Source organism: Melospiza melodia, chromosome 20, assembly GCF_035770615.1.
Source record: "Melospiza melodia melodia isolate bMelMel2 chromosome 20, bMelMel2.pri, whole genome shotgun sequence".
Classification (NCBI taxonomy): Eukaryota; Metazoa; Chordata; class Aves; order Passeriformes; family Passerellidae; genus Melospiza; species Melospiza melodia.
Genome location: NC_086213.1, coordinates 3,147,596 through 3,171,821, shown reverse-complemented (window position 1 = coordinate 3,171,821; position 24,226 = coordinate 3,147,596). Strand labels below are relative to the sequence as shown.

The window sequence follows — 24,226 nt, the reverse complement described above, 5'->3', positions numbered from 1 at the left end:
ACCAGCCCCACTCCCAACCCTGCATCCCTGCCAGGAATCTTTTGGGATCTGCTTTCACAGTGGGTTGGAGGTCTGGGGCCTGCTCCAACCCTCAAGAACAAGAGATGGAATTTCAGGTTTTTTGCCTGAGGATTCCCTACCCTGCTTCACCATGGGAACTCCTCCCCCCTCCAGGTTCCTGGGATAGTGAAGGTGTCCCTGCCCATGGAACAAGAGGAGCTTTAAGGTCCTTTCCAGCCCAAACCATTCTGGATTCTGACTCTCTGAAGACAGAGTTCTGCTTGGAGCAGAGCCCCCTCAGCATTCCTCACTCTCTCCCCACAGGCTGCTCCTCCTGGAGCCCCAGATCCCTGCAGACCACCACCACCAAAGTGCTGGGCTCTCAGCATTTATTTCCACAGCAAACCAGTGCTCAGAGTTGCAGGAGGTGACATGCAGGGCAGGCATTGCTGGAGAGGAGGGCTGTGATTCCACATGGAGATACCTGTAGTGCATAAGAGACTAAAGAGCATCCACCTACCTCTACAGGGCCCTAATTGTCAGCTCAGAGAGAAGAATTACTGTGTTGCCAGTGGACAGTGACAGGAGACACGAGCGGCAGCTACTCTACACACATTGCTTCAGAAACCACAAAGATATGCACAAACACTGTGTCCCTCTGCACCCCACAGCCCCTGAGCCCAGAGGAAATCCTCTTCTGCAGTGGTTCTGTCTGGGCCTTTCAGTCAAGGTTAAAAGTCTTGTGCCTCCAGCTGCTAAAGCTCTTCCCTTGTAGGCAGCCAAGCCTGCACCCCCCTAGAATCAGTTTTCTTTTGGCAAGAAGGTAGAAGGCCTCAAGCTGCAGCAATTAACATCTTGCTTCCATAATGCTTTGGCTGACTCCAGGGATGGCCAGGTTCCAGTCATCATTCCATGTATTGCATAAATACCTATTGGAAAAAATAAATTGGGGATGGCAGCGAGCGGCAGCTCCGCGTCCATCCAAGTCACTCAAGGTCCCAGCAGAGGCTCCAGCTCCTCTGGGAGCACTCATGGCTGTGCCACGGATCCCACCTTGGACACACAGGATGGACAGAGTGAAGAACAAGGTCAGGACATGGGCTGGGTGTGTTCAGCAGGCATGGAAAGGGCCAGGAGCTCCTCCTCTGCTGTTGGAGTCTCTGCTGTTGGTGAGGTGGCCACCTGGCCCCGGGGTCAGCACTGCTCACCAGCCTCACTGCTGCTGGTTTTGTGGCTGGAGCTCCTTCCCAGGCCCATGAGGATATTGCCAGGCCCAGGAGGATATTCAGGATTGGAACAGTAGCTCTAGGAACAATCAGACTACAGAGGTGAAGCAATACCTGACCCAGAAATTCAGACCGGAGAAGACAACAACGAAACGTGAGAGACTTTAAAAACTATTGCCTGCATGGGATACACACTCAAACCAAACCAGACAGACACAGCCAAACAAAAATACTGCCAGGACAAGCCACTTCCTTCTCTGGAAGAGGGGATTCCTCCATATTCCACACCAGGATCATGCTGTGCTGACCTAAGGCCACCACAGAAGGAGCAGAATGTGCACATCCTTCCCAAGGACAACGCTCCTGGCACAGCTGTCCCTGCAAGATCCTCCTGCTGGGCCTCAAGTCCCAAAGTGTCCCCGTGCCCCTGGGCCAGGCAGACAACGGGAAGATGCTGTAGCACCAGTTTCCAAGTTCAGTGCAGTTTTCAATGCATTAAGCCAAAGGATTGTCACCAAACTTGCTTCCCACGCAAGTTCTGCAGAGAGGGTAAAGCTACACTCCAGCTGCTTCTGTCCCCAGGCTGCCTTTGGCACTCACTCCTTCCCTGAGCTGTAAATCTTCTGCACCGTGGCTCGGGTGAGCTCCAGATCCTCGGGGTAGCGGATCTCCAGCTCGGTGTTGGCCAGGTAGTGCAGGCCGGTGAACTCGGAGAAGTAGCGGCCGATGTCGGGGTGAGGGATCTCCCGAGGCTCAGAGTTGTACTCCAGGTTCTCTGCCAGGGAAGGGAAGCAGCAGTTACCCCCACAGAACAGCAGGGCATGACCCTGGGCATCTCTCAGGCTTTGTTTGTTATTGGAAAAAGGCTCCCAAAATTACCAGTTAGATTGTGCCTGGGCCAGTCTGACCCTCGCTGCCGGGCCAAAGGCAGCAACTGCGGTGTGTCACCCCAGAGATACCTTGGCTTGCTGGAGATTGCAGCTGGGCACTGAACAAGTCCAGGCTTGTTAGGAACCCCGTTTACCTCAGGAGGAATAGCTTCAGGCGATGGTGAAGAGAAAAAGGATGGATTCTGCTGGAGGGTTTAATGTCCAGAGGTTTATTCCATGGTTACAGAGGTCTGAACGTGAGCAACTGCTCCAACAGAACCCGGCCGCATGCTCTGATCACCTTTTTAAGCTCAGGGACAGGGGGAGGGGAGGGACAGGTGAGCCACCAACCAGGTGAGAGGGGCAGGGTCTCAGGGGAAGATGACACCCAGACAGGCCAATGACCCCTGGGCACAGGGGCATCCTTTGAACTTGACCAACCACACCACGCCTTGCTGGAATGTTCAGCCTGATTGACAGGACTCACTTAGCATGGGGGCAAGGGGGAAGGGAGAGAGGTACAGGCACACCTGGGGAAGTGACCTGGAAGGCCAAAATGGGACATTACAGCACACCACAACAGTTTGTGTCTCTAGAAACACCAAATCTGGTGCGTGAAAGGAAAAAATACCCTAATGCAGGAAAATGGGCAGAGCAGGTCAGTGTGAGTGCTCACAGAGCCTCACTCCTGATGGCCCCACTCACCAGGGACATGGCAAACTGGTTTGTGCCTGGATTGCCTGGCATTGGGCTGGAGGAGCAGGGTGCTGCTCCCACTCTGCTGGTCACAGGACTCAGCTGTAAGCATGGGGAGAAGCTGCTGCAGTGAGCTCTGCACCTCTAATCCCTCACAGCCCTGGGAGGGATCTGTCTGAGGAGAGATCCCCCTCAAATGCTCCAAGGTGAGCCCACCTTCCTCCCTCAGCTTGTGTTTCCACCATGCCAAAGCCCAGCCTGTGCCTCCAGCAAAACAAACTTCCCTAAATCCAAAGTTCCCCAGTGATAAACCCTAAGAAGGACACATTTAATATTTCCCACAGTAGCTTCTTTCCTCCAGAAAACCTGATTGGGCACAAGAGTTAAACAACACTGAACCCCAAAGGTGACCCTTGAACATGAACCCCAAAGGTGACCCCTGAACCCCAAAGGTTAACCCTGAACATGAACCCCAAAGGTTAACCCTGAACACTGAACCCCAAAGGTTAACCCTGAACCCCAAAGGTGTTCCCTGAACATGAACCCCAAAGGTGACCCCTGAACTCCAAATGTGGCCCCTGAACATGAACCCCAAAGGTGACCCCTGAAAACTGAACCCCAAAGGTGACCCTTGAACATGAACCCCAAAGGTGACCCCTGAACCTCAAAGGTTAACCCTGAACATGAACCCCAAAGGTGATCTGTGAACACTGAACCCCAAAGGTGACCCCTGAATGCTGAACCCCAAAGGTGCCCCCTGAACCCCAAAGGTGACTCCTGAACACTGAACCCCAAGGGCTGCTCAGCTCTGCAGTGTCAGTGCAGAGCAGGAGCTGGGAGTAAATCCCACGGGCTGGAGCCCTGCAGCACTCCCCAAATGATGTCATTTTTTTCCAGCACACTGCCAGATAAAACAGGTAGTATTAGCTAGGGAACAAAAAAGCTGCATCAGGATCAAAGACTGACTTTGGGCAGGGCAGAACGAGCTGGGGTGCAGGGAACGTCATTCAGGAATAATCTGTCTCTGAAATCCAGTTCATTAGTGGGAACAGAGAATTCCTATTAATCCATGCAGGCTCTTTGAAGCTGCTGCATGCCAGGGTGTGCAGCCAGCAGCACCAGAGCTTTCCATGCCTCAAGCAGCTTGGTGCAGTCCTAGAGGCTTGCAAAGAACCTTTCTGGATACTGCACCACTGCGGAAAAACAATTTGCACTGCTGAGTGCTCTGCAGCAGCATGGCTGAGCTGGGAGCTGAGCTGGGAGCTGCAGGGATGGGGCTGCAGGGATGGTGCTGCAGGGATGGGGAGCTGCAGGGATGGGGCTGCTGCAGGGATGGAGCTGTGCTCAGGAGCTGCAGGGATGGAGAGCTGCAGGGATGGAGAGCTGCAGGGATGGAGCTGCAGGGATGGAGAGCTGCAGGGATGGAGCTGCAGGGATGGGGAGCTGCAGGGATGGAGCTGTGCTCAGGAGCTGCAGGGATGGGGAGCTGCAGGGATGAGGCTGCTGTAGGGATGGGGAGCTGCAGGGATGGAGCTGTGCTCAGGAGCTGCAGGGATGGAGCTGTGCTCAGGAGCTGCAGGGATGGAGCTGTGCTCAGGAGCTGCAGGGATGGGGCTGCAGGGATGGGGAGCTGCACGAACGGAGCTGCAGGGATGAGGCTGCAGGGATAAAACAGCAGCTGGCAGGGGAACAGGCTGACACAGGCGAGTTCAGCACAAGGTGGGAGCCTCCCAAAGGTGCTGACAAGCAGTTTTGAGCCACAGATCTCCCTCTTGTGCTGTCACAAAGCAAACAAAACATAGACAAGAGTGGACAGGTACCAAACTCCCTGAAGAACACAGCAGTTTGGAATTAACTGCACTCAACCCACAGATTTACAGGAAGGCCTCAAACTGAGGTACATTTATCTATAATAAGCTTGGGGTTATTTCTGAGCTGGTTAAATTAAACTCCACATGAGGATTTGTTTAGGATTCTTTCAGCAAAATCTCTCTCTCCCTCCCCAGAGTCAGGTCAGGAGGATATGAAATAATCCTTCCCAAATGATCTGAGGATGTTTTAGAAGGGATATCAATAGCAGCAAGAACAAACCCTTCACTTCTCCCCAGCAGTATCAGAACTCTTGCAGGCCACAGAGATGCAGTGATAGCAGTGTCTCCTACACAGAGATAACAGTGTCAGCCTACCCTGCAAGAACTGTGGGACCAGACAGGGTTCTGTTTGTTTAAACATCATTAGACACAAGATAAGTGATGACTCAGCCCCAGCAGCACTGGGGACAATTACCTGATTAGGTAATTACCAAGATGCACATTTTAATATCAACTCATAGCACATGAGTTTAAGACTCTCTGAGGCCAAGCCCTGCCTGATCTGAGCCATCAGAATTTGCCACTTCATCTTTCTGGACTTCTGAATATAAAAAAGCCAATTTCAGGACAGTGGGAAACACCTGCACTTTAGATCTACAGAGGGAGGAGTGTCCCTGCCTGTAAAAGCACCTCTTGTCACACCTCCTGTCACACTCAGGGGACAGAACATGAGGGAGAACCCAGGGAAAGGGCATTTTGGTCAGCATTGTCCCTCCAGCAGCTTCCACATCTTCCCTTAGCCAAACACACTCTGGCTGTGCAGCCACCCTGCCTGGATGGGACCTCTGTGACACAGAGGGAACACAAACATGAGGCAAATGAACATTTTTCCACTGTACAGAGTCACACATGTGCTCCTCTTTTGTAATTTTCTTCAGAAGCTCAGTTCAACAGTTCTTCCTGTGTCCCAACCACACACTCTGACCACCAGACAAGAGCTTCCTCTTATGGTTTGTTGCATAAAACACATGTGACATTGAGATTTCTACACCTCCCTGCACTTGTGAAGAGACATTCCTTTTTGTTCTGGTTAAAGGTGGCACTCACAGCCAGGTGACCTGTGTCCCCTGGGATCCTGGCATGTGACAGTGGCCGGAACCATGTCCTGGCCACAACCCCTCACTAAATCCCATTTCCAGGTTCTGTGCAAGGCACAGCTGTCAGGAGCTGCTGACTGACCTTCAGCCTCCAGCAGAGGCTGAATTATTTCTCCCAAAGCAGTAATCAAGGTTCACACCACCAGAGTGTCCAAAACCCTCCTGGGGCAAGAGGAGACCACACCAGAGTGAGTTTTCATGGCCAGCCCAGCAGTGCTGACTTCATGGAGAGCAAACAGAGCAGGCCATGACTCAGGATCATTTCCTTCCTACCTCCACCTTTACAAGCTTCATTAACCACACCTAATTAATCACTGAAGCATCCTTTTGTCCTGATGTGGGCAGAGAGTGCCCACAGGAGCCCCTGCTCACCTTGGGCAGCATATCTGCAGGAGCCATCCTCCACCAGGACGTTGTAGAAGGGCTGGTGGGGGCCGTGGGGGAGGCTGTGCACGTTCATGTTCCGGATCCACTCGTGGCCCATCATGCAGGCAGGGTCCCAGCCATAAATCACACAGTTGTAGCCATACCTGAGTCAAGAAATTGCACACAAAGGCTGTGGGGACTCCAGAGCCAGCTCTTTTTCCTCAAGATTAAGAGAGCACAAACAGGATAGGAACCTCTCCTGAGAGCTGGCACAAGGAGGAGAGGAGCAAGAGGGAGAAAAAAACAATTCAGAAAGACTTTGTGTTCTGAGGTGGAGGGAAGTGACTTTGAATGGCTGGATAAACAGACAGGAATAAACAGCACAAGACAAAGGAAAACCAAATGTGAGCAAGAAAAGAGAATGGCAAAGAGCCTGGAAGTCAGCAGCCAGAAGAGGAAGGAAGAAATAAGGAAGGATCAATCATCCTGCTGGGCTGTGCAACTACTTCTGTGCTCATCACACAGACATGGCAACCTCAACACTGAGAACAAAGCCATCACTATTTACAGAATATTCATGGGGTTAAGTGTGAGGTGCTGTAACTATCACTGCTGATACCCCTCAAATATGCTCTGGATGTCTTGAGGAGTCAGAGGCGTGGCCAAAGCAACACAGTGCAGGCAGAACAGGGAATGAGAGTGCAGGGAAACATCCACAAACTGTCCTGGGAATATCAGAATCGATTCTGAAGTTGACTCTGTGGCACAGTCCCTCATTAAGTGATTGCTGCTGTTTCCTGGAGAGCTCTGTGCTGTGGGATGTTACCTGTGTGACAGAGGATGACTCAGACAAGTCAGGCTCTCTGTAGTGCAAACATTTGCTCTCCCCAGACACTCCCAGAGCCTCCCCCATTTTCCTGCACGGGACAGACGCACGTGCCTGGCATTTCCCACTCCTCCTTGGCACTAACCACATCCCAGTGCTGTCAGCTCAAACCCTTCTGCTCTGCTGCTACAGAGCTGACTCTGGGGAATGCTCCCAGCTCACCTCTTGTGTTTCATGATGAGCCCAATGGAGAAGCAAACCTCCTTGTGCTTCTCATCCGAGCGGTGCTTGACCTCGGGGCCCAGCTCCTCCTTGCGCCGCTCGATGTGCTCCAGGGTGTGCTGCACCAGGTACCCCACAGCTCCATGCTGGGATGGGTCCAGGGCCTGGATGTGCTGCAGGATGTCCAGGACCTTCCAAACCACAGCAAAAACAGGGTCAGGACATCTCCCTGCATCAGCACAACTTATAAACTGTGTTAGGTTAGAAGATGTAACTGTGTATTCTACTGCTATCTGTCAGAGCTGGGGCAGGTCTCTGCTGTTCCTGGGGCAGTTTTTTCTTTATCTCTCCCACAGCCAACCCTCCCTCCAGGAGATCTCTGCTGTCCATGGCCACTGAGTGTCCCTGCAGGGCTGATCCAATCCCAGCATCCCATGGGGAGATGCTGCGCCCAGGGGAGGAGCCAAGCATTCCTGCCTGGATCCAATCTGAGCCTGGCACAGCACAGCAGCCTTTGCCCCCTGCACTGCCAGAGGAGCAGCTTTCTGCTGCCCTGCATGGCCAGAGGGAGCCCAGGCCCATCTGCAGCAGCCCTGGAGCTGCAGAGGAAAACTCCCCCCTTGTGCAGGATCCCTGCTGCAGCAGAGCCACAGCTGGCACTGCAGGAGGGCTGAGCCCCCATGGCATGGGGCTGGGACACCCCCTGACACACAGGAGTCAGCTCCTATTCTGACTCTGTCACTGTTGTTTTTTTGTTTGTACTATTGCATTTGTATTTTTAATTTTCCTAGTAAAGAACCTATTCCCATACCTTTGCTTGAGAGCCCCTTAATTTCAAAATTATAACAGTTTGGAGGGAGGAGGTTTGCATTTTCCATTTCAGGGGAGGCTCCTGCCTTCCTCAGCAGACAGCTCTCTTTTCAGACCCAGACATAAACACATACAGATGAATTGCTGCATGTGAGTGCCCTGAGAGCTGCCACAACCTCTTCCACACTGTTCTCTGCCACAGCTTCATGCTCAGCCTGCACACAGCCTGTTCTTACTCCTTTTCTCTTTGTAAAGCTCCCAGCTTCAGGAAAGGCACTGGAGAGCTCAGCAGCTCCTTAAAAACTCAGCCCCACAAGTTCATCATATCCTCTTTAGTGCCCACAGAGCACCTCTCAAAGTTTCTGGTCATGAGTTCCCAATGTCCCAAAAATGCTGCTGGGAAGTGATTCCAGGTGACTTCTGGTGTTCTTGAGAACTAATATTTTAACTTAAAAGAGCTCTCAGCATGTCTGTGAGGAGCAAAAATGGGGCAGCACAGGAGGAAATGGAAATAACCTCCATGATGCTTCCCCATGGAACAAGACAGAAAAGCTGCTTGTCTCAGGATGACTAAAAAACACAAAGCAAGGTCTGCACATCCACAATTCCAGCCTCCCAACACCCTCTGGCACAACATCAGAGCACCTGCTGCTGAGTTTGTGAGATGCAGGCAAAGCAAATTTAAATTTTTTGGTAAAAGCAAGGAAAAAACCCCAATCTGTTATGTAAACATGATGAGAAAAGACAGATATCTGTCTCAACATCAAATACATCAAGTCCCCAAATCTGCCACATTTTGGCACCTGGCAAAAGGATTGTCTCCTTGATCATAGGTTTGTTCATTAAGTTCAGAGCAGCAGCAGAAGAGGAATGGAAATCTCAGGCTGTTCAGCATGAACAGCAGCCAAAAATCGAGGAAAATCAATTTAAATAAAGGACAAGTGAGTAATTCATGAGAAGAAACACAGCTCAGGCTTCTTGGCCACTTTAATTCTATTAAGAATTAAGAAGGATGTGAAAATCCTGAAAAATCCTATAGGAAGAAGTAACCCCAGCTGCCAGAGATTTTTGGGAGTTTTATTTACTGTTATTTACAAATATTTGGGGCAACATGAAGTGCAGCTCTGCAGGACTTTTTAGATTTCCAAGCCATCCATAAATCTGGCAGCTCCTGTCAAAGCTGGTACATTGTGTCCTGTCAGACACAGCATTCTCTCTGCTTAGCTGCAATCCTGCCTGACAGCCTGGAACGACTGGATACAGTCCTGAAAAATCCAAATTTGCTCATTTCCATTGCAGCTGGTGCAGAGAGCTCAGGAAAACTCAGTAAAACTCAGCCCTGGTGTTGGGTTCTGTGTTCTGGGGGGCTGCAAATCCAAATCTGGTGCTCTCCAAACTGCCCTGAGTGCCAGGAAGATCTTTCAGTGTTCCCTATTTATGTCCAGCTCACTGAGTCCCCTCTCATACACAATTTTTTGGTGCTGGTTTTTCTGTGCTGACCCTAAAATTTGCTGCCTTAAGAAAGGAAGGTCAAGCTTAGCACAGTTTGCTCTTCAAAGGGAAGGAGGGAGCTTCTCCAGCATCCTGTTCCAGTTGATTTGGTGGGAAGAGCTTTGCTTCTGCTCAGCTGTCCAGCCAATATTCCTGTCCCCTTCCCAAACCTCACAGATGGAACTGGTACAGGCTCCACTGAACCAGCACAGGGAATTCTGAGTAGGAAAAACCTCTGTGCTGCAGTGACACACTAAAAAAATCAGATTTTTTTGAGTTACAGGCTCTTCCCTGTAACTTGGATGATCCAGACAACCTGTAAAGCTCAGCACCTTCCTTCCCACATTACCAAGATAACAGGAATTGTTATCCTGAAGTAAAAGGAATTCCAAGGACAGGAATATCAAGCTGCTTTTCCACAGACTGTGTGGCCAAAGTTGGGAGCACAGCTTTGGTTTTATTTATAAAAGATAACTTTCTAAAGTTTTCTGAGAAGGTAATTGCTCTTTTTCCAGGAGCCCAGCAGGAGTTTTACCACAATTTAGGCACAGGATGCTCTAAGAACTCACAGTCCATGGTGTTGGTTACAAGACAAGCTGTAAATCATAAATTATGACTCAAAGCTGCTCCAAAGCCTCCCCCAGGACAAACAGTCAAGAATAATCCTCTCTCCCTGCTTCAAATTGATTCCCTGCAATGTGAGAACTCCTCCAACTGCATTTATTACAGAAACAAATTGTGGCAGACTGTAATGCAGGCTGACATAGCCCAGGAATCAATAACCCAGTGTTGATAGTGCTCAGCCTTCCCCAGAGCATTCCCCTGAGTGCCCAGGTACCTTTTCTGGCCAGATTCCCAGGTGGAAGTACAACCTGGCCTGGAGCATGAGGTGCTGCACATTGTCTGGATACATGGCCAGGTACAGGTCCAAGGAGTCCCTCAGGAGCTGGTAGGACTGGTCAGTGCTCTCTCTGCCAGCAGGAAGGAAATTCACCTGTGAGGCTCTGCAACCCTGTCCCCAGAACTCCCAGGGACAGGGGGAGTGCCCACAATGGTGCTGCAGGTCCAGCATGCTCACAGCAGTGATTCCAGCAGGGATTGTCACCCACCACATCAGCCTGCTGCAAGGAAAAGCACTCCACACCTGATCACTGAACTCTGCCCTCCCACCCACTGCTCTTCTCCCGGGTCAGAGAATTCACTCTCCAAGCCTTTTGTTCCCCTGACACCTACAACAATCCTTTCACTCCTGGGAGTCTGTCTGTGGATATTCAGGAAAGGGATTATCAGGAGGATTTGGAATCAAAACTTGATGTTCTACACACCAACAGGATCTCTGAAAATGCTCATTTGAACATGGGGGTTGTGCTTACCACGTGACAGAAAAAGGCTCTGTTTTCAAGGTGGACAGTCCCTATCAGCTTTTCACAGAGAAAATAAAACATCTTGTCTATTTTCTTGAGAGGAACTTGTTTCACTAAATATTTTTGTTTCCACCCAGATGCAGGTGATTAAAATGCCCTGTGACGCATGGAATTTTCAGGACCTCATGAGATGAGTGACTCCTTTTGGAAGGACATGCAGATAATGCAGCCCAGCTCCTTTTCCCCAGGGTTTGGACCCTCAGCTCACCTCTTGCCAAGGTTCAGCAGGTTCCCCACCATGCGCTGCAGGACCTCCTTGGAGGTCACCACCCCATAGAACTCCTCTGTCACGTGGTGCCCGATCAGGTACTCGCACTCCTTCACTGTCAGCTGCTTCCCCTTCCCAAAGGCATCAATGTAGGTGTAGTCAAAAATATCTGTGCTCCTGAGGAGGTGACACAGAGCACAAACTGTGAGCAGGGTCTCGTGGAAAAGCAGGGTTTGCCGTTTCTGTTCTTCCTTCAACACTTCCAACCTGTGTCCTTCATTGCTCAGCTCCCTCCTGAACTGAAACTACCTGGTACCTTTCCTCTTTTCCATAATTCCCACATCACCTCTGGGGTATTATTATTTCAGGAGATCTGTTATTATCCAGCAGTTCTAGGAAAACTTTCCTAAAGATCTGGTTTTTCCCTCTGTATAGGTTATAATTCCATGTGGAAAATAATTAAATGTTCTCCTCTAGGTCTAGAGCAAGAAATTTGTTAACATTCAGCAGCAACATAATTGAGGTCTAGGAAAATCTTCATTTCTCAGCTCCTTCCTGAACAGAGACTACCTGGGACCTTCTCTCTTTTCCATAATTCTCACATCACCTCATGGGTATTATTATTTCAGGAAATCTGTTATTATCCAGCAGCAGCAGAACAGAGTTCTAGGAAAACCTTCCTAAACATGTTTCTTCCCTCTGCATAGGTTATAATTCCATGTGGAAAATAATTAAACATTCTCCTCTAGGTCTAGAGCAAGAAATCTGTTATTATTCAGCAGCAGCAGAACTGAATTCTAGGAAAATCTTCATTTCTCAGCTCCCTCCTAAACAGAGACTACCTGGTACCTTTCCTTTTTTTCCATCACCTCATGGGTACTATTATTTCAGGAAATCTGTTACCATTCAGCAGCAGCAGAACTGAGTTCTAGGAAAACTTTCCTAGACATGTTTTTTCCCTCTGTGTAGGTTATAATTCCATGTGCAAAATAATTTTAACACTCTCCTCTAGGTCTAGAGCAGGAAATCTGTTATTATTCAGCCACAGCAGCTGAGTTCTAGGAAAACTTTCCTAAACATCTGATTTTCCCCTCTGTACAGGCAGATGGAACACAATTAAACACTCTCACACAGGTCTGGAGCTGTAAATAAGTTCTGGTTTTTGTCACTGTGGGCACAATTTCAGAGTTCAGCAGGTCACTCACCCTTCTTTCCCCTGACACCACCGCAGGAGGAAATGGCTGGGAAAGTTGACAGGTTCCAGCTTGACTCCCAGCTGCCTGGCAATTGTTAAATAAAGCACAGACAAACTGATGGGAATTCCTGTCCTGCGGATCAAAACCTGGGGGAGAAAAATGTGACAAAAAACACAGGCAGGATTTAAGAAAAACACGAATTTCAAGGGTTGATCTCACAACTGAAAATGCAACTTGACAGAATATGCACTGAAGGGCAACATATTTATTTAAGAGTTGTTCTTCACAGAGAATGACTTGTCTGGCTACATTCAGACAAATAAAGTGCCTCAAGCCTTGCAGCCTCCCCGTTTTTGCCTGACACACACATACCTGGTGAATGTAGGAATTCAGGGAATTGTAGTAATCCAGCTCATTTCCTTTGTATTTCAGCTGCTCATACAGGACACAGTTCATGGCATCAAGCACCTGCCTCTGAAGCTCCACTTCTGGAATGAGAACCTCTCCTGCAAACACATGCAGTGAAACAAAGACTGAGAAAACAAGAGCACTCAACCTTTATGCAATGAAATCTTCACATGGGCAGGCTCAGTCTCTCCTTGGAAGCCAGAAATTACTCAGTGTTTGTAAAACCATGGAGGAAGATGCTGCCTGACCTTTGGAGATGATAAACATGCACCTTTCTACTGATTATTTTCTGAGATTGGCAGTAAAGAGGTTGTTTCCCAGTCCCACAGCTCAGCTGTAGATAACAGGACTAATAAGATTCCCAGAGACAAATGGGAAAAAAATAGAATTCCCCTCCCAATTCTTTCAGCATCAGATGGACTGAACCCTGGGCTATTGAACAGCTGTTTCTTGAATGATGGCTTCAGTAAATGTCACAATTCTGTTTGCCAGGGGATAAAAACAACAGCTCTTTCAGCTGCCACAACTCCCCAGCTGTTCCAGCTGTGCAGAGGGGCAGGAAGGCTCTGCAGGAAGGCACATTTCTGTACAGTACCTGCCTTGGAAGCCAAGCTGGGGTGCCTGGGGTTCTTGGTCCGCAGCACTTTGCGCACTTTGTCCGTGATATCGTCCACCTGAGCCTGGACACTCTTCAGGCAGATGTCTGACAGGGGGTTACAGTATTGATCAATCAAAACAGCACCTGGAAAAAACAAACTGCATAAGAAACAGGACTTGAGTTTTTTCTTGGCTTGGTTCAGCCTGCTCTGCATTCCAGGCATGCAGCGAGCGGTTGCAGCAGAACAGCAGAGCTCTGTGTGTGAACCTGCAGTCATCTCCTGGATACACAGAATGCACAGAGTGAGCTGACATGAGAAATTACCAGCTGAACTCAGTATTGCCCTCTCCACCATGCTGAAAGGCTTCTGTACCTTGAGCAGGAGTGCAGCTGGGTCAGGCTTGACCAGCTTTGTGCTCACACCACAGCCCCAACGTACAGAGATTTTTATTCAGAGCCTGAAACAATCCCAGCTTCACCCAAACTGCCTCACTTCTGATTGCTCCCTGTCACATCCTCCATATCATCCTTGTTCATCATTTCCTTATCAGCTACATTCATTTTTCTCTTTCACACCTGCTCTCCATCTTCCTAACACAACACAGAACAGGAGAAGCTTTTGTATTCCTCCTGCCCAAGCCCCTCCAGGAAAATACTTCCTTTTCACAGAACCTTCTCCTTGGCACCACTGCTCTTTCCAAAGTCTCCTCTTTTCAATCTTTGGAATCAGCTGCAAGGATTTTGCATGGACCATACCTCTTCCAGCCTGCTACGTGGCTTTGTCAGCATGTCCATGACTGGTCTGTAAATCAAGGAACTCAGCAGGGCCCTGTGTCTCCTTCTTGTCCCCCCAAAGTGTTCCCTGTGCTGAAATTCCCAAAACACTTCCTGCTGGTGCTTCAAAGGCATGTTCATGGCAGACAAACCACACATATTTGTGACCCACATGACTAAGTCTCATAATTAATTTGTTTTTTTGTAGAAAATGCCAAATTTGCTTTCCCTTCTTTCCCTAACAGCCCCTTCTTCAAAGCCTATTGCATTAACAAGAACCAGCTTTGGTGCTACAGCCTCTTTTACCCTTTTTCAGGGATATTTTGGAGTGTGGACCAAGAGGAAGGGACTCTTCTACAGCCCCTGGCAACTTTTGAGCCATTCAGAAAACAGAAAAAGAATAATCCACCAGACTGATGACATGAAGAGCAGAAGAAGCAGAAGAAAGAGCTTTTTCTTTCTTAGCAGGTGTAAGTGCCTTCCCACCATGTGACTTGGATTTGTTTCCCACCAAAGTCCAGCACTCAGTTCTTGAGACACTCCCAGTGCTCAGGCTACAACAATTCCCTCTGCTTGCTCCCTGCCCTTATCTGAGGAGCTCCTGGGAAGGGGGAGAGCAGGGAACTGACTGGGAATCAGCCCAGGGGCCACAGCAGCAATGTCAGTAATGAGGATGCCGAGCTCCAGCTCATTTTCTCAGCACCTTGTTCATGATTCCAGTGTTTTACCATTTTGTGCCTTCAGCCCAGCTGTCCAGGGGTGATTTTTCAAGCACACAGCACCTGATGCCATCCTGACATTTTGATGCAACGGGGATGGGAAGGATTCCAGACACATCCAAAATCCAGCCTGAACTCTGAGTCATTAGGCAAGGGCTTGCTGGATCTGAGCAAGGCAGGCTCCTTACAAGTCAAAGCAGGAAGGAGAGCTATTGGAAAAAGGCTCCCAATATTACCAGTTAGATTGTGCCTGGGCCAGTCTGACCCTCGCTGCTGGGCCAAAGGCAGCAACTGTGGTGTGTCACCCCAGAGATACCTTGGCTTGCTGGTGGTTGCAGCTGGGCACTGAACAAGTCCAGGCTAGTTAGGAACCCCGTTACCTCAGGAGGAATGGCTTCAGGCGATGGTGAAGAGAAAAAGGAGAGGATTCTGCTGGAGGGTTTAATGTCCAGAGGTTTATTCCATGGTTACAGAGGTCTGAACGTGAGCAACTGCTCCAACAGAATAAGGACCGCATGGTCTGATCACCTTTTTAAGCTCAGGGACAGGGGGAGGGGAGGGACAGGTGAGCCACCAACCAGGTGAGAGGGGCAGGGTCTCAGGGGGGGATGACACCCAGACAGGCCAATGACCCCTGGGCATAGGGGCATCCTTTGAACTTGACCAACCACACGACGCCTGGCTGGGATGTTCAGCCTGAGTGACAGGACTCACTCAGCATGGGGGTAAGGGGGAAGGGAGAGAGGCACAGGCACACCTGGGAAAGTGACCTGGAAGGCCAAAATGGGACATCACAGCACACCACAACAGAGAGCTGGCATTAGGGGCTCTGTGCCAAGCACTCACCCTCCAGGAAGGATTGTCGCTCTGTGGGGCGCTGCAGATACTCCTTCAGGTTCTTCAGTATGTTCTGCTGCCGTAGGAAATAGAGAATTTTCTTTGCATAGTACTTCCAGGTGAGACCTTTCCTGCACAGTTAAACACAAGAGGAAGCATTGCTCTAAATAGGTATTTGAAGGGTGAACAGTTGGTTTAAGTTGGAAAACGTGGTTTAAGTTTTAATACAAGTTTACAGTTTGGGTTATTGTTTTTCTCAACAAGCACTGTCACTGAAAGTCAAACCAGAAGGGGAATGCTGAGAGGAATTTATCACAAAAAAACCACTTGCAAAACATTGCTCCTATCATCTCCCATCACCAATACATCCTTTTGAGGAGATACATTATCATGGGAAACAACACAGATCCTAATTAAAGGAGCTCAGGAATATCTGATTAAAATCCTGTACTTTATTCATAAAACATTACCCTCTGTCTGACTGCATCTCTCCAGAGCCACTCCTAAAGCAACCTCTCAGCATTAAAAATGGATTGATGAGGGACATGAATGTCAGTCCAATAGTATTCAGAAGAAAACCAAAATTCCCCAGAGGAGAAGCAACTCTGTAGCTCTGAAAAGGCAGGAGGAGATCAACAGTTGCTTTGTAGATGATACAATTCCAAAACTTTTTACAGCAAAACCCCATCACTTTCTAAAGCCTCTCCATCCTCCTGGACAGCAGGGCAATCAAAACTCATCATTTTTTATCTTCTTCCAATAAACTGGGATCCTCAATAGGGACAACTGCTTTGTTGGGATATCTTCCAGGGAGATGATTTAGCCTAATGCTCCTGAATGGCACTGGCTACAGCTTAATCAGGGTGTAATTAGCATCAATTCTGCTTTATGGGGAGGCATTTGGCCAGTGCAAAGCCTCAAAAGCTTTTTAACCAGTTGTCAAATGAGAGATGCTCAGGCCCAGCTCAAATAGAGAAGGCAATAAAATGGATGGGAAAAGGCAAAAATGAGATGATTGCCATTCCAGTTGGGTTTTTTCAAGCCCTATTAACAGTCCCTCTAATCAAGGCTATTAGGCCCCATTAAGGACATTTATCACAGCTTTGTATCACACCAAACCCAGCCTGGGTAGGTGGTAGCAGCAGAAAAACCTTCAAATAAAGCAAATAAAACCTCCAAATAAACATACTCATCTTGCCCAGTGTTAATCAAGGTGATGAGATTACCCAGGCAGATAAAACCCACGAGTTTTATTTACCACCTGGCTGAATAATTTACAGAACTGCAAATTTTGCAGTGGCTGAATTCAACTCAGTTGCTTCTCTGGGGACAAAAAATTGGACCAACCTACCCCAGCTCAGAAAAGGAAAGAAAAAGCTGGAATTTCAGGGTACAGGGATTCATGGTGGCATTCCTGAAGGATTTCTACTTTCTTCTGGTGCTCTGACCTAATCCTGCAAATCAGTTCAGCAAACTGATCCAGGCTTAAATCAAAAAGGAACAAGAGGATGGGAACAGCTTAGGCAGAGCTGAGGGTGCATGGGATATGTCCCAAGAGATGCCTCGAGCTGTCAAACAACAAAAAGCACCACAAAGCCAGAGGATCTCCTCTTGTGGGACAAAGTTTCCATGGTTTTCTCTGGAAATACTCAATCTGCTGTGAAATCAGGCCTCAGCAAGCCTGGGGTGTTGTTAAATGAGTGACCAAGGGCAGAAGCTGAGGTCAGGCACTACCCAGGATATTTTTCTCCTGGAACTGGGGAAAGAGGGAAATCTCTGCAATTTCTCAGCCCTCTCTTACCTTCCTTCCATGTTGAGGATACACATCAGCTCATCCTCAAAGAAATGGCTGGGGCAGCCCAGGGTCTCAATGTCACTGAATCCATCACAGGGCACCTGCCAAAGCAGACAAGGAGTCATGCACAGCACAACAGATTCTCCCATAACTTCAGAAAAAGTCTCAAAACCAAATTAATCCATTTTTTTCCCAATTTATTAAAGATCTTAAAAACCTCATGCTCCCCAAATACTCCCAGTCTGTACTCATGGATTTATGAATCCACTGAGAACCCCAGGAACATTCTTAGCAATTTCAGCCCAATTCTACAGCATTTAAGGCTGTGATGCTGAGTTCAGCACCAGCAAAATCACATTTACGCAGGATGGGCACAAGCAGCAAGTGATTTTAAGGTAGAATCAACTGCTTGTGGTTGACTGAACCCCTCCATACACCCCCCCTGTGCAGGAGATTCATCCTGGGTGGAGGAATGAAGAGCAGGAGCCTTTATTTTTTGCAACAACCACTTCTGCATCTATATTCAGAATTGCTATTTTCTTCCAGAATTCAGAATTACTTTTTAAACTTTGGCTGAACTGTAAAAAAAAAAAAAAAAATAGGCTTTCAAGTTTTTCACTACAGGATATGGGCTCATGCATAGGTTGAAAGCCTTCTCCTCTCAGCTCTGAGCAGGGAATCAAGCTGCAGTTTCTGGCCCCACAGGAGATGGTTCTCATCATGAGGCCTTTGGGTATTTCTTAATGGTCTCTCCATGGTCTTTGCATATGTGATCAAAACAGGAGGAATCCAGGAGCTGCTTCTCCCAGTTAATGCTGTGACAATTCTCCATGGACAAATGTCTGGCAGCTGCAGAACAGAGCAGCCAGGAGACACCAAACACCCACCTGGCCCTGCTGCCTTCCTTCTGCACAGGAGCCATAAAAGGGAGGCTGTTCAGTGGCTCCTGTGTGGGATTTTGAATTCAGCCAAAGTCACAGGCAGTATTTATATTGATTTCACACAATTCCAGGCTGACCCAGCTGTACAGCTTGCCAAAACCCACAAAGAGCCAAGTAACTCCTGCCTCATGAGCACATCAGTGTGAGACACCACATTTTCACCTTCTCCCCACTGAACACAGAAGCATTTCAGGGTCATGGCTGGCTGGAGAACTTCAAAAACACACTTTGCAACTGAGAGGCCCTGTTGTGCTTTGCTCCTCAACTCAAAGGGCTTGTGACAGCTCTCAGAACTCGTCCTTGCACAAGGTCTGCAGTGAGAACAGCAGCTGTGTTTTGTGTCAACAAAACCCTGTGGCCTTCACAATTCCCAGAGCCAGGGCTGAGCTCCCAGCACAAAGCAAAGAGCTTTCAGGGCTGAATGCAACCCCAGGGTGTGTGCACTCCACACACCTCTGGATTTGGAACTCTCTCCCCTTCTGGCTGTGTTTCAGCTTTTTACAGAAAGTCAGGAAATATAAAAATCTCTGAGTGCACAGTTGAGGTGATGTGGAGAGAGGGGCAGGATAAACTAATGAAAAGAACTGATCACAATCAATGATGGTGAATATTTGAATTACTATGGAATCATGGAATGTTCCAAGCTATCAAGAATCATTCAATTCATCTCCTGACCCTGTACAGACATCCCAAAATCCCATCACATCCTTGGCAGTGCTGTACAAACACTCCTGGAGCTCTGGCAGCCTCTGACTGTCCCCACTGCCCTGGGGAGCCTTTGCAGTGCTCAGCACCCTCTGGGGGAAGAAGAACCTTTTCCTAATGAAAATAATAATAAATACTAGATAAAAACATTTTTAAAAAGGGAAATAAACAACTTTTGAATGGTTTAAGGATTTTTAAAGAAGAATACACCCTGGTGATGTGAATGCTCAGGCAGTATTGAGAAAACACCCTCAAGGTGCTCCTGGGGAGGTTTAGGTAGGTTATTAGGAAAAATTGATTAATTGAAAGGGTGTCAAGCTGCTTAGGGAAGTGGTGCCACTGCTGTCCTCTGAAGGAGTTCAGTTTTCTGGACCCTTGGAAGGAAAATCTCCTGGCAGCAGCTGCTGTTGGGTTGGGGCAAGGACCAGTGCTGGGCTTAGCCCAAATCCTCTGGCAGCAGATCAAGGGCAGAACATGGGCTCTTGTGGCTGCATCCTTTGCAAGCCCCAACATTTCTGAAAGAAGAATAATAATAATGATGATGATGACGATGATGATGTTCTTTGTGTACTCAAGATGTCATCCCAGGGTGCTGTGAGAAACCTCAGCCTCTCTGAGCCCTGGTTTCTGTCCAGCAGATAAAGATGTGAGAGCAACACAACTGGAACATGGGCTCTTGTGGCTGCATCATTTGCAAGCCCCAACACTTCTGAAAGAATAATAATAACAATAATAATAATGATGATAATGATGTTCTTTGTGTCCTTGAGAGGTCATCCCAGGGTGCTGTGAGAAATCTCAGCCCCTCTGAGCCCTGGTTTCTGTCCAGCAGATAAAGCTGTGAGAGCAACACAAGTGGAACATGGGCTCTTGTGGCTGCATCATTTGCAAGCCCCAACATTTCAGAAAGAAGAATAACAATAACAATAATAGCAGTAATGTTCTTTGTGTCCTTGAGATGGCATCCCAGGGTGCTGTGAGAAACCTCAGCCTCTCTGAGCTCTGGTTTCTGTCCATATAAAGCTGTGGGACCAACACAAGCAGCCCTACAGACACCTGCACTGTGCTGCTCTCAGCTTCTCCTTGCAGAGGGGCAGGAATTGTTTTCCTGAGGGGGTTTAGGAATGTCAGCTCTGGCTTTTCAAAGGTTCACTGAAGGGTTCAGAAAATGTGAAGATGTGGTGCTGAGGAACGCAGTTCAGGACTTGATCCTGGAGGTCTTTTCCAACTTAATGATCCAATTAATGATTTTATTAATGATTCTATTGGACAGGTGGCAGGGCTGCTGCACACACACACACAAAGAGAGGAGGACTTACATGTTCTGAGAAGAACCTTTTGGAGAAGGAGGCCACAATCCTCTGTGCCTCCAGGCCCGCGTTGTGCCGTGCCTTGTACTCCTCCAGCCAGCTGACACTGTCACTGTGGCTGTAGTACTTCAGCAGGGATGGCCACCTGCACACACACACACACAAAACAACAGCAGCATTAATATTTCACCTCCCTGAGAACCTCCAGAACGATTTGAGGAGCTGAGACAGAGCCCAGGCACTGCCCAGCTTTCAACTGGATTAAATTACCTCAGACATCAAAGCACAACTCCCCATCTGCAGCTGTGCATTAATGATTATTTAAAAGCAAGCTCTCCTGAAGCCTTCGGAGGCTCCCACTGCAGGATTTCAATGCCTAAACATCCTAAATGCTTCAGTTTTATAATTAAAAGAGTTTACCACAAAGAAGGAAGCCAACCTGGCACTGAACAGAAGGGGAATTCTCTGTCCTGTGTTCTTCCTACCACCTCGGGGAGCTCATTAAAAACATAGCTCCCTCCACTGCCCTTGCTGGTGGCAACATCTAGGGGAGGAAAACACAACCTGGAGTCAAATTGTGACAGCTAAATGCTTCTGCAGTTTGAAAAGAGACAAGAAATAATTGTTTGGAAAAAAAACAACACCTCACACCTCCTTTACTGAGCCTCAAAGACCACACATTTCACAGCTTATCCAGAATTTCAACGTTCAGCTGAAAATCCAACTTCAGGGCATGCTTTGGGGGCTGTCAGCAGCACCTTTCTGAATAAAGTGGGTGTGTGCTGGCACAACACAGCTTTGTGCCATAAAATAGGTGCCAGCACTGCAATTCCTGCTGCTGTGAAGACACCAGGATCACTTGTGTGAGAAACATGAACAAGAATCAGCACAGATGGAAATATTTTGGAAATGAAGCTGAGAGAAAGGGGTTTCTTTTCATTTGCTGGAGGATTTATTCCACATTTTGAAATGCTGATCATTATTACTGGTTTATACAAAACATTTTCCTTTGTCTTAGGCTCTTTTCAGGTTATATATATATTTATATATTTAATTTGCCAAATATAGAAATCACTCCTCCTGTATAATAATCATTACCAGTGTCCAAACCACACCTGGAAGGTATTCACTGCTGGTTAATAATAAAACTCCCCTGCAGTTGTCTCCACAAAATAAAGTCAAATAACCTCACATTACATAACAACCTCTCTCCTGATGAATTCCTGGCCTTTCAGCTACTGCTGAAATGCAGCCACCTCACAATAACCATCACAGTCCTTTATTTTGGGGTGAGAAAGGAGAATTTCATGGCTTGGAAGGACGGCGGGAATTCTGGAAAGACGAAATTGCCATTGCTCACAACGGAATCCAGCCAGGATGGCAAGGTCAGGGTGAAGCCTCCTGCCAAAAATTCCATTATCAAGGAGAGAGGAGGGGAGAAACGTGTGCCAATCACCCACCACATCCCATTCCAGCTGCTGGATCCCAACCAGGCTGACACTTGCAGGAACTGCAGCCACTCAACTGCTGAAAGTCAGCCCCAGAGCCATGGCTTGGTGCAGGGGGGAAGCTGTGATTCCTCAGCAGCTTTTTCACCCCTGTGAAAATGGGGGGAAAGGGGACAATCCCCACATTTGGGCTGAGCTGAATTTCAGGAGCCAACTGGCAGCAAGAGAAAGCAATTCTGCTGCTTTTCCTGTGCCAGCACAGACAAAAGCAGGTAAGACATGAGCCTGGACAGCCTCAGGAATGAGGGGAGCTGCCCCCAGGACTGCTGAGACCAGCACAGCACCACAGTGTCACGCTCACCCTTGATCCCAAAATATGCACAGCTCCACTGAGCACAGCCCCTGGGGGAACAGAACAGCAGCAAAACCCCATCCCAAGGACTGGGGATCTGTGAGAACAGCTCTCCCCAAACCCTCAGGCAGAAACCCCTCTCTGCTGTCCAGCATCAGGCCTGAGATGGGTTTTGGCTGCTGCTTTGGGAGTTCTGGAGGGTTCAGGGAGGCCAATCCGTGCTGGCCCTGGCAGTGCAGGGGATCCACGGGCTCTGGTGTGGAAAGGGCCACAAACCTGATCCCGGGCCAAGCAGGATCCCCTGAGAGCAGCAGGCTCAGTCTGGTCCCTCCCAGGGGATTTGGAAGGGCGGGGAGCCCTGCAGGACCCTCGGAGCAGCCCAGCCGTGGCCTCTCCATCCCCGCAGGTGCTCCAGGCCAGGCTGGATAAACCTGGAGCAGCCTGGCACAGTGCTCGGTGTCCCTGCCCGTGGAATGTTGGCTTCTCAGCTGCCTCCCACCCGCAGTACCCGGTGTCCCTGCCCGTGGCACAGGGTGGAATGTTGGCTTTACAGCTCCCTCCCCACCGCACCGCCCGGTGCCCGCACGGTGCCACCGCCGGCCCGGCCGGAGCTCACCGCGAAGGGATCCGGCGGTGACGGCGCCGCTTCCACCGCCCCACGCGACCCTCCCAGGCCGGCCCGGCCATCGGCGTTGCCCGTTCCCTCCCGCTCCCTCCCGTCCGAGCCCGGGCGGGCCGGGCCGAGCGGCGCTGCCCACCTGAGGCGGAAGCGCTCCCGCCACACCTTGCCGCGGGGCTGGCACGCCTCGCGCAGCCGGCGGCAGGTGCAGGACACGCGGCCGATGTCGGCGGCGCCCAGCACGTCGCAGCAGAGGATGAGCTCCAGCAGCTCGCCCGGCAGGTCCGTCAGGCCCGTCCCGCCGCCGCTGCCGCTACCGGTGCCGGGCCCCGCCGGGCCCGCGGCCTCCGCCGCCATCTTGGCTGTTTACCTGCGCTCCGGGGCCGCCGGCGCTTCCGGGGAGGGGCGGCCCGGGGAGCGTCCGCCAAGTGCGGCCGCGGCGGCGAGCGCAGAGCGGGCAAGGGAGCGTCTGACAAGTGACGGGAACGGCGGGGACGGAAAGGGCACGGCGGGCACAGAGGGACCGGGAACGGCGGGCACAGAGGGACCGCATCGCCGTGATCTATACTGGACACGGAGTGCCAAAAAAGGATCGCATTGGTGTGATCAGTATTGGACACGGAGTGCCAAAAAGGGATCAATGTGTATCAATATTGGAAACGGAGTGCCAAAGAGGGATCAATGTGTATCACTATTGGAAACGGAGTGCCAAAGAGGGATCAATGTGTATCCATATTGGAAACGGAGTGTCAAAGAGGGATCAATGTGTATCCATATTGGAAACGGAGTGCCAAAGAGGGATCGATGTGTATCAATATTGGAAACGGAGTGCCAAAGAGGGATCAATGTGATCAATATTGGAAACGGAGTGCCAAAAAGGGACCTCATCGGTGTGATCAGTATTGGAAAGAGAGTGCCAAAAAGGGACCACATTGGTGTGATCAGTTTTGGAAACAGCACCCAGAAAGGGATCAATGTGATCAATATTGGAAATGGAGTGCTAAAAAGGGACCTCATCAATGTGATCAATACTGGAAAGGGGGTGCCAAAAAGGGACCACATGAGTGCAATCAGTATTGGGAAAGGCGACCAGAAAGAGCCAATACATCAATGTGATCAATATTGGAAACAGTGGCCAGAAAGGGACTGCATCAATGTGATCAATATTGGACACGGAGTGCCAAAAAGGGATTGCATCAGTGTGATCAGTATTGGAAATGGGAGCCAAAAAGGGACCGAATCAGTGTGATCAATATCAGAAACAGGGTGCCAAAAAGGGATCTCATAAATGTATGATCAATATTGGAAATGGGGGCCAAAAAGGGAACCAATCAGTGTGATCAATATCAGAAAGAGGTTGCCCAAAAGGAGCCTCATCAATGTGATCAATATTGGAAAGGGAGTGCCAAAAGGGGACC

At 49.2% G+C, this 24,226-nt stretch overlaps 1 protein-coding gene across 1 annotated transcript; it reads right to left on the bottom strand.

Annotated features, from left to right (window-relative positions):
* Nucleotides 1-372: 372 nt before the first annotated feature.
* On the bottom strand, nt 373-23,182 carry FBXO21 (F-box protein 21). Its single transcript, XM_063173579.1, has 12 exons — nt 22,948-23,182; nt 20,399-20,534; nt 17,440-17,534; nt 15,648-15,769; nt 13,306-13,452; nt 12,675-12,808; nt 12,312-12,448; nt 11,107-11,283; nt 10,313-10,445; nt 7,174-7,364; nt 6,132-6,289; nt 373-2,001 (listed from the first exon to the last, which is right to left on the bottom strand). The coding sequence occupies exons 1-12, from the start codon at nt 23,163-23,165 to the stop codon at nt 1,823-1,825; spliced, it is 1,827 nt and encodes a 608-aa protein (XP_063029649.1). The 5' UTR covers nt 23,166-23,182; the 3' UTR covers nt 373-1,822.
* Between the last annotated feature and the right edge of the window lie 1,044 nt (nt 23,183-24,226).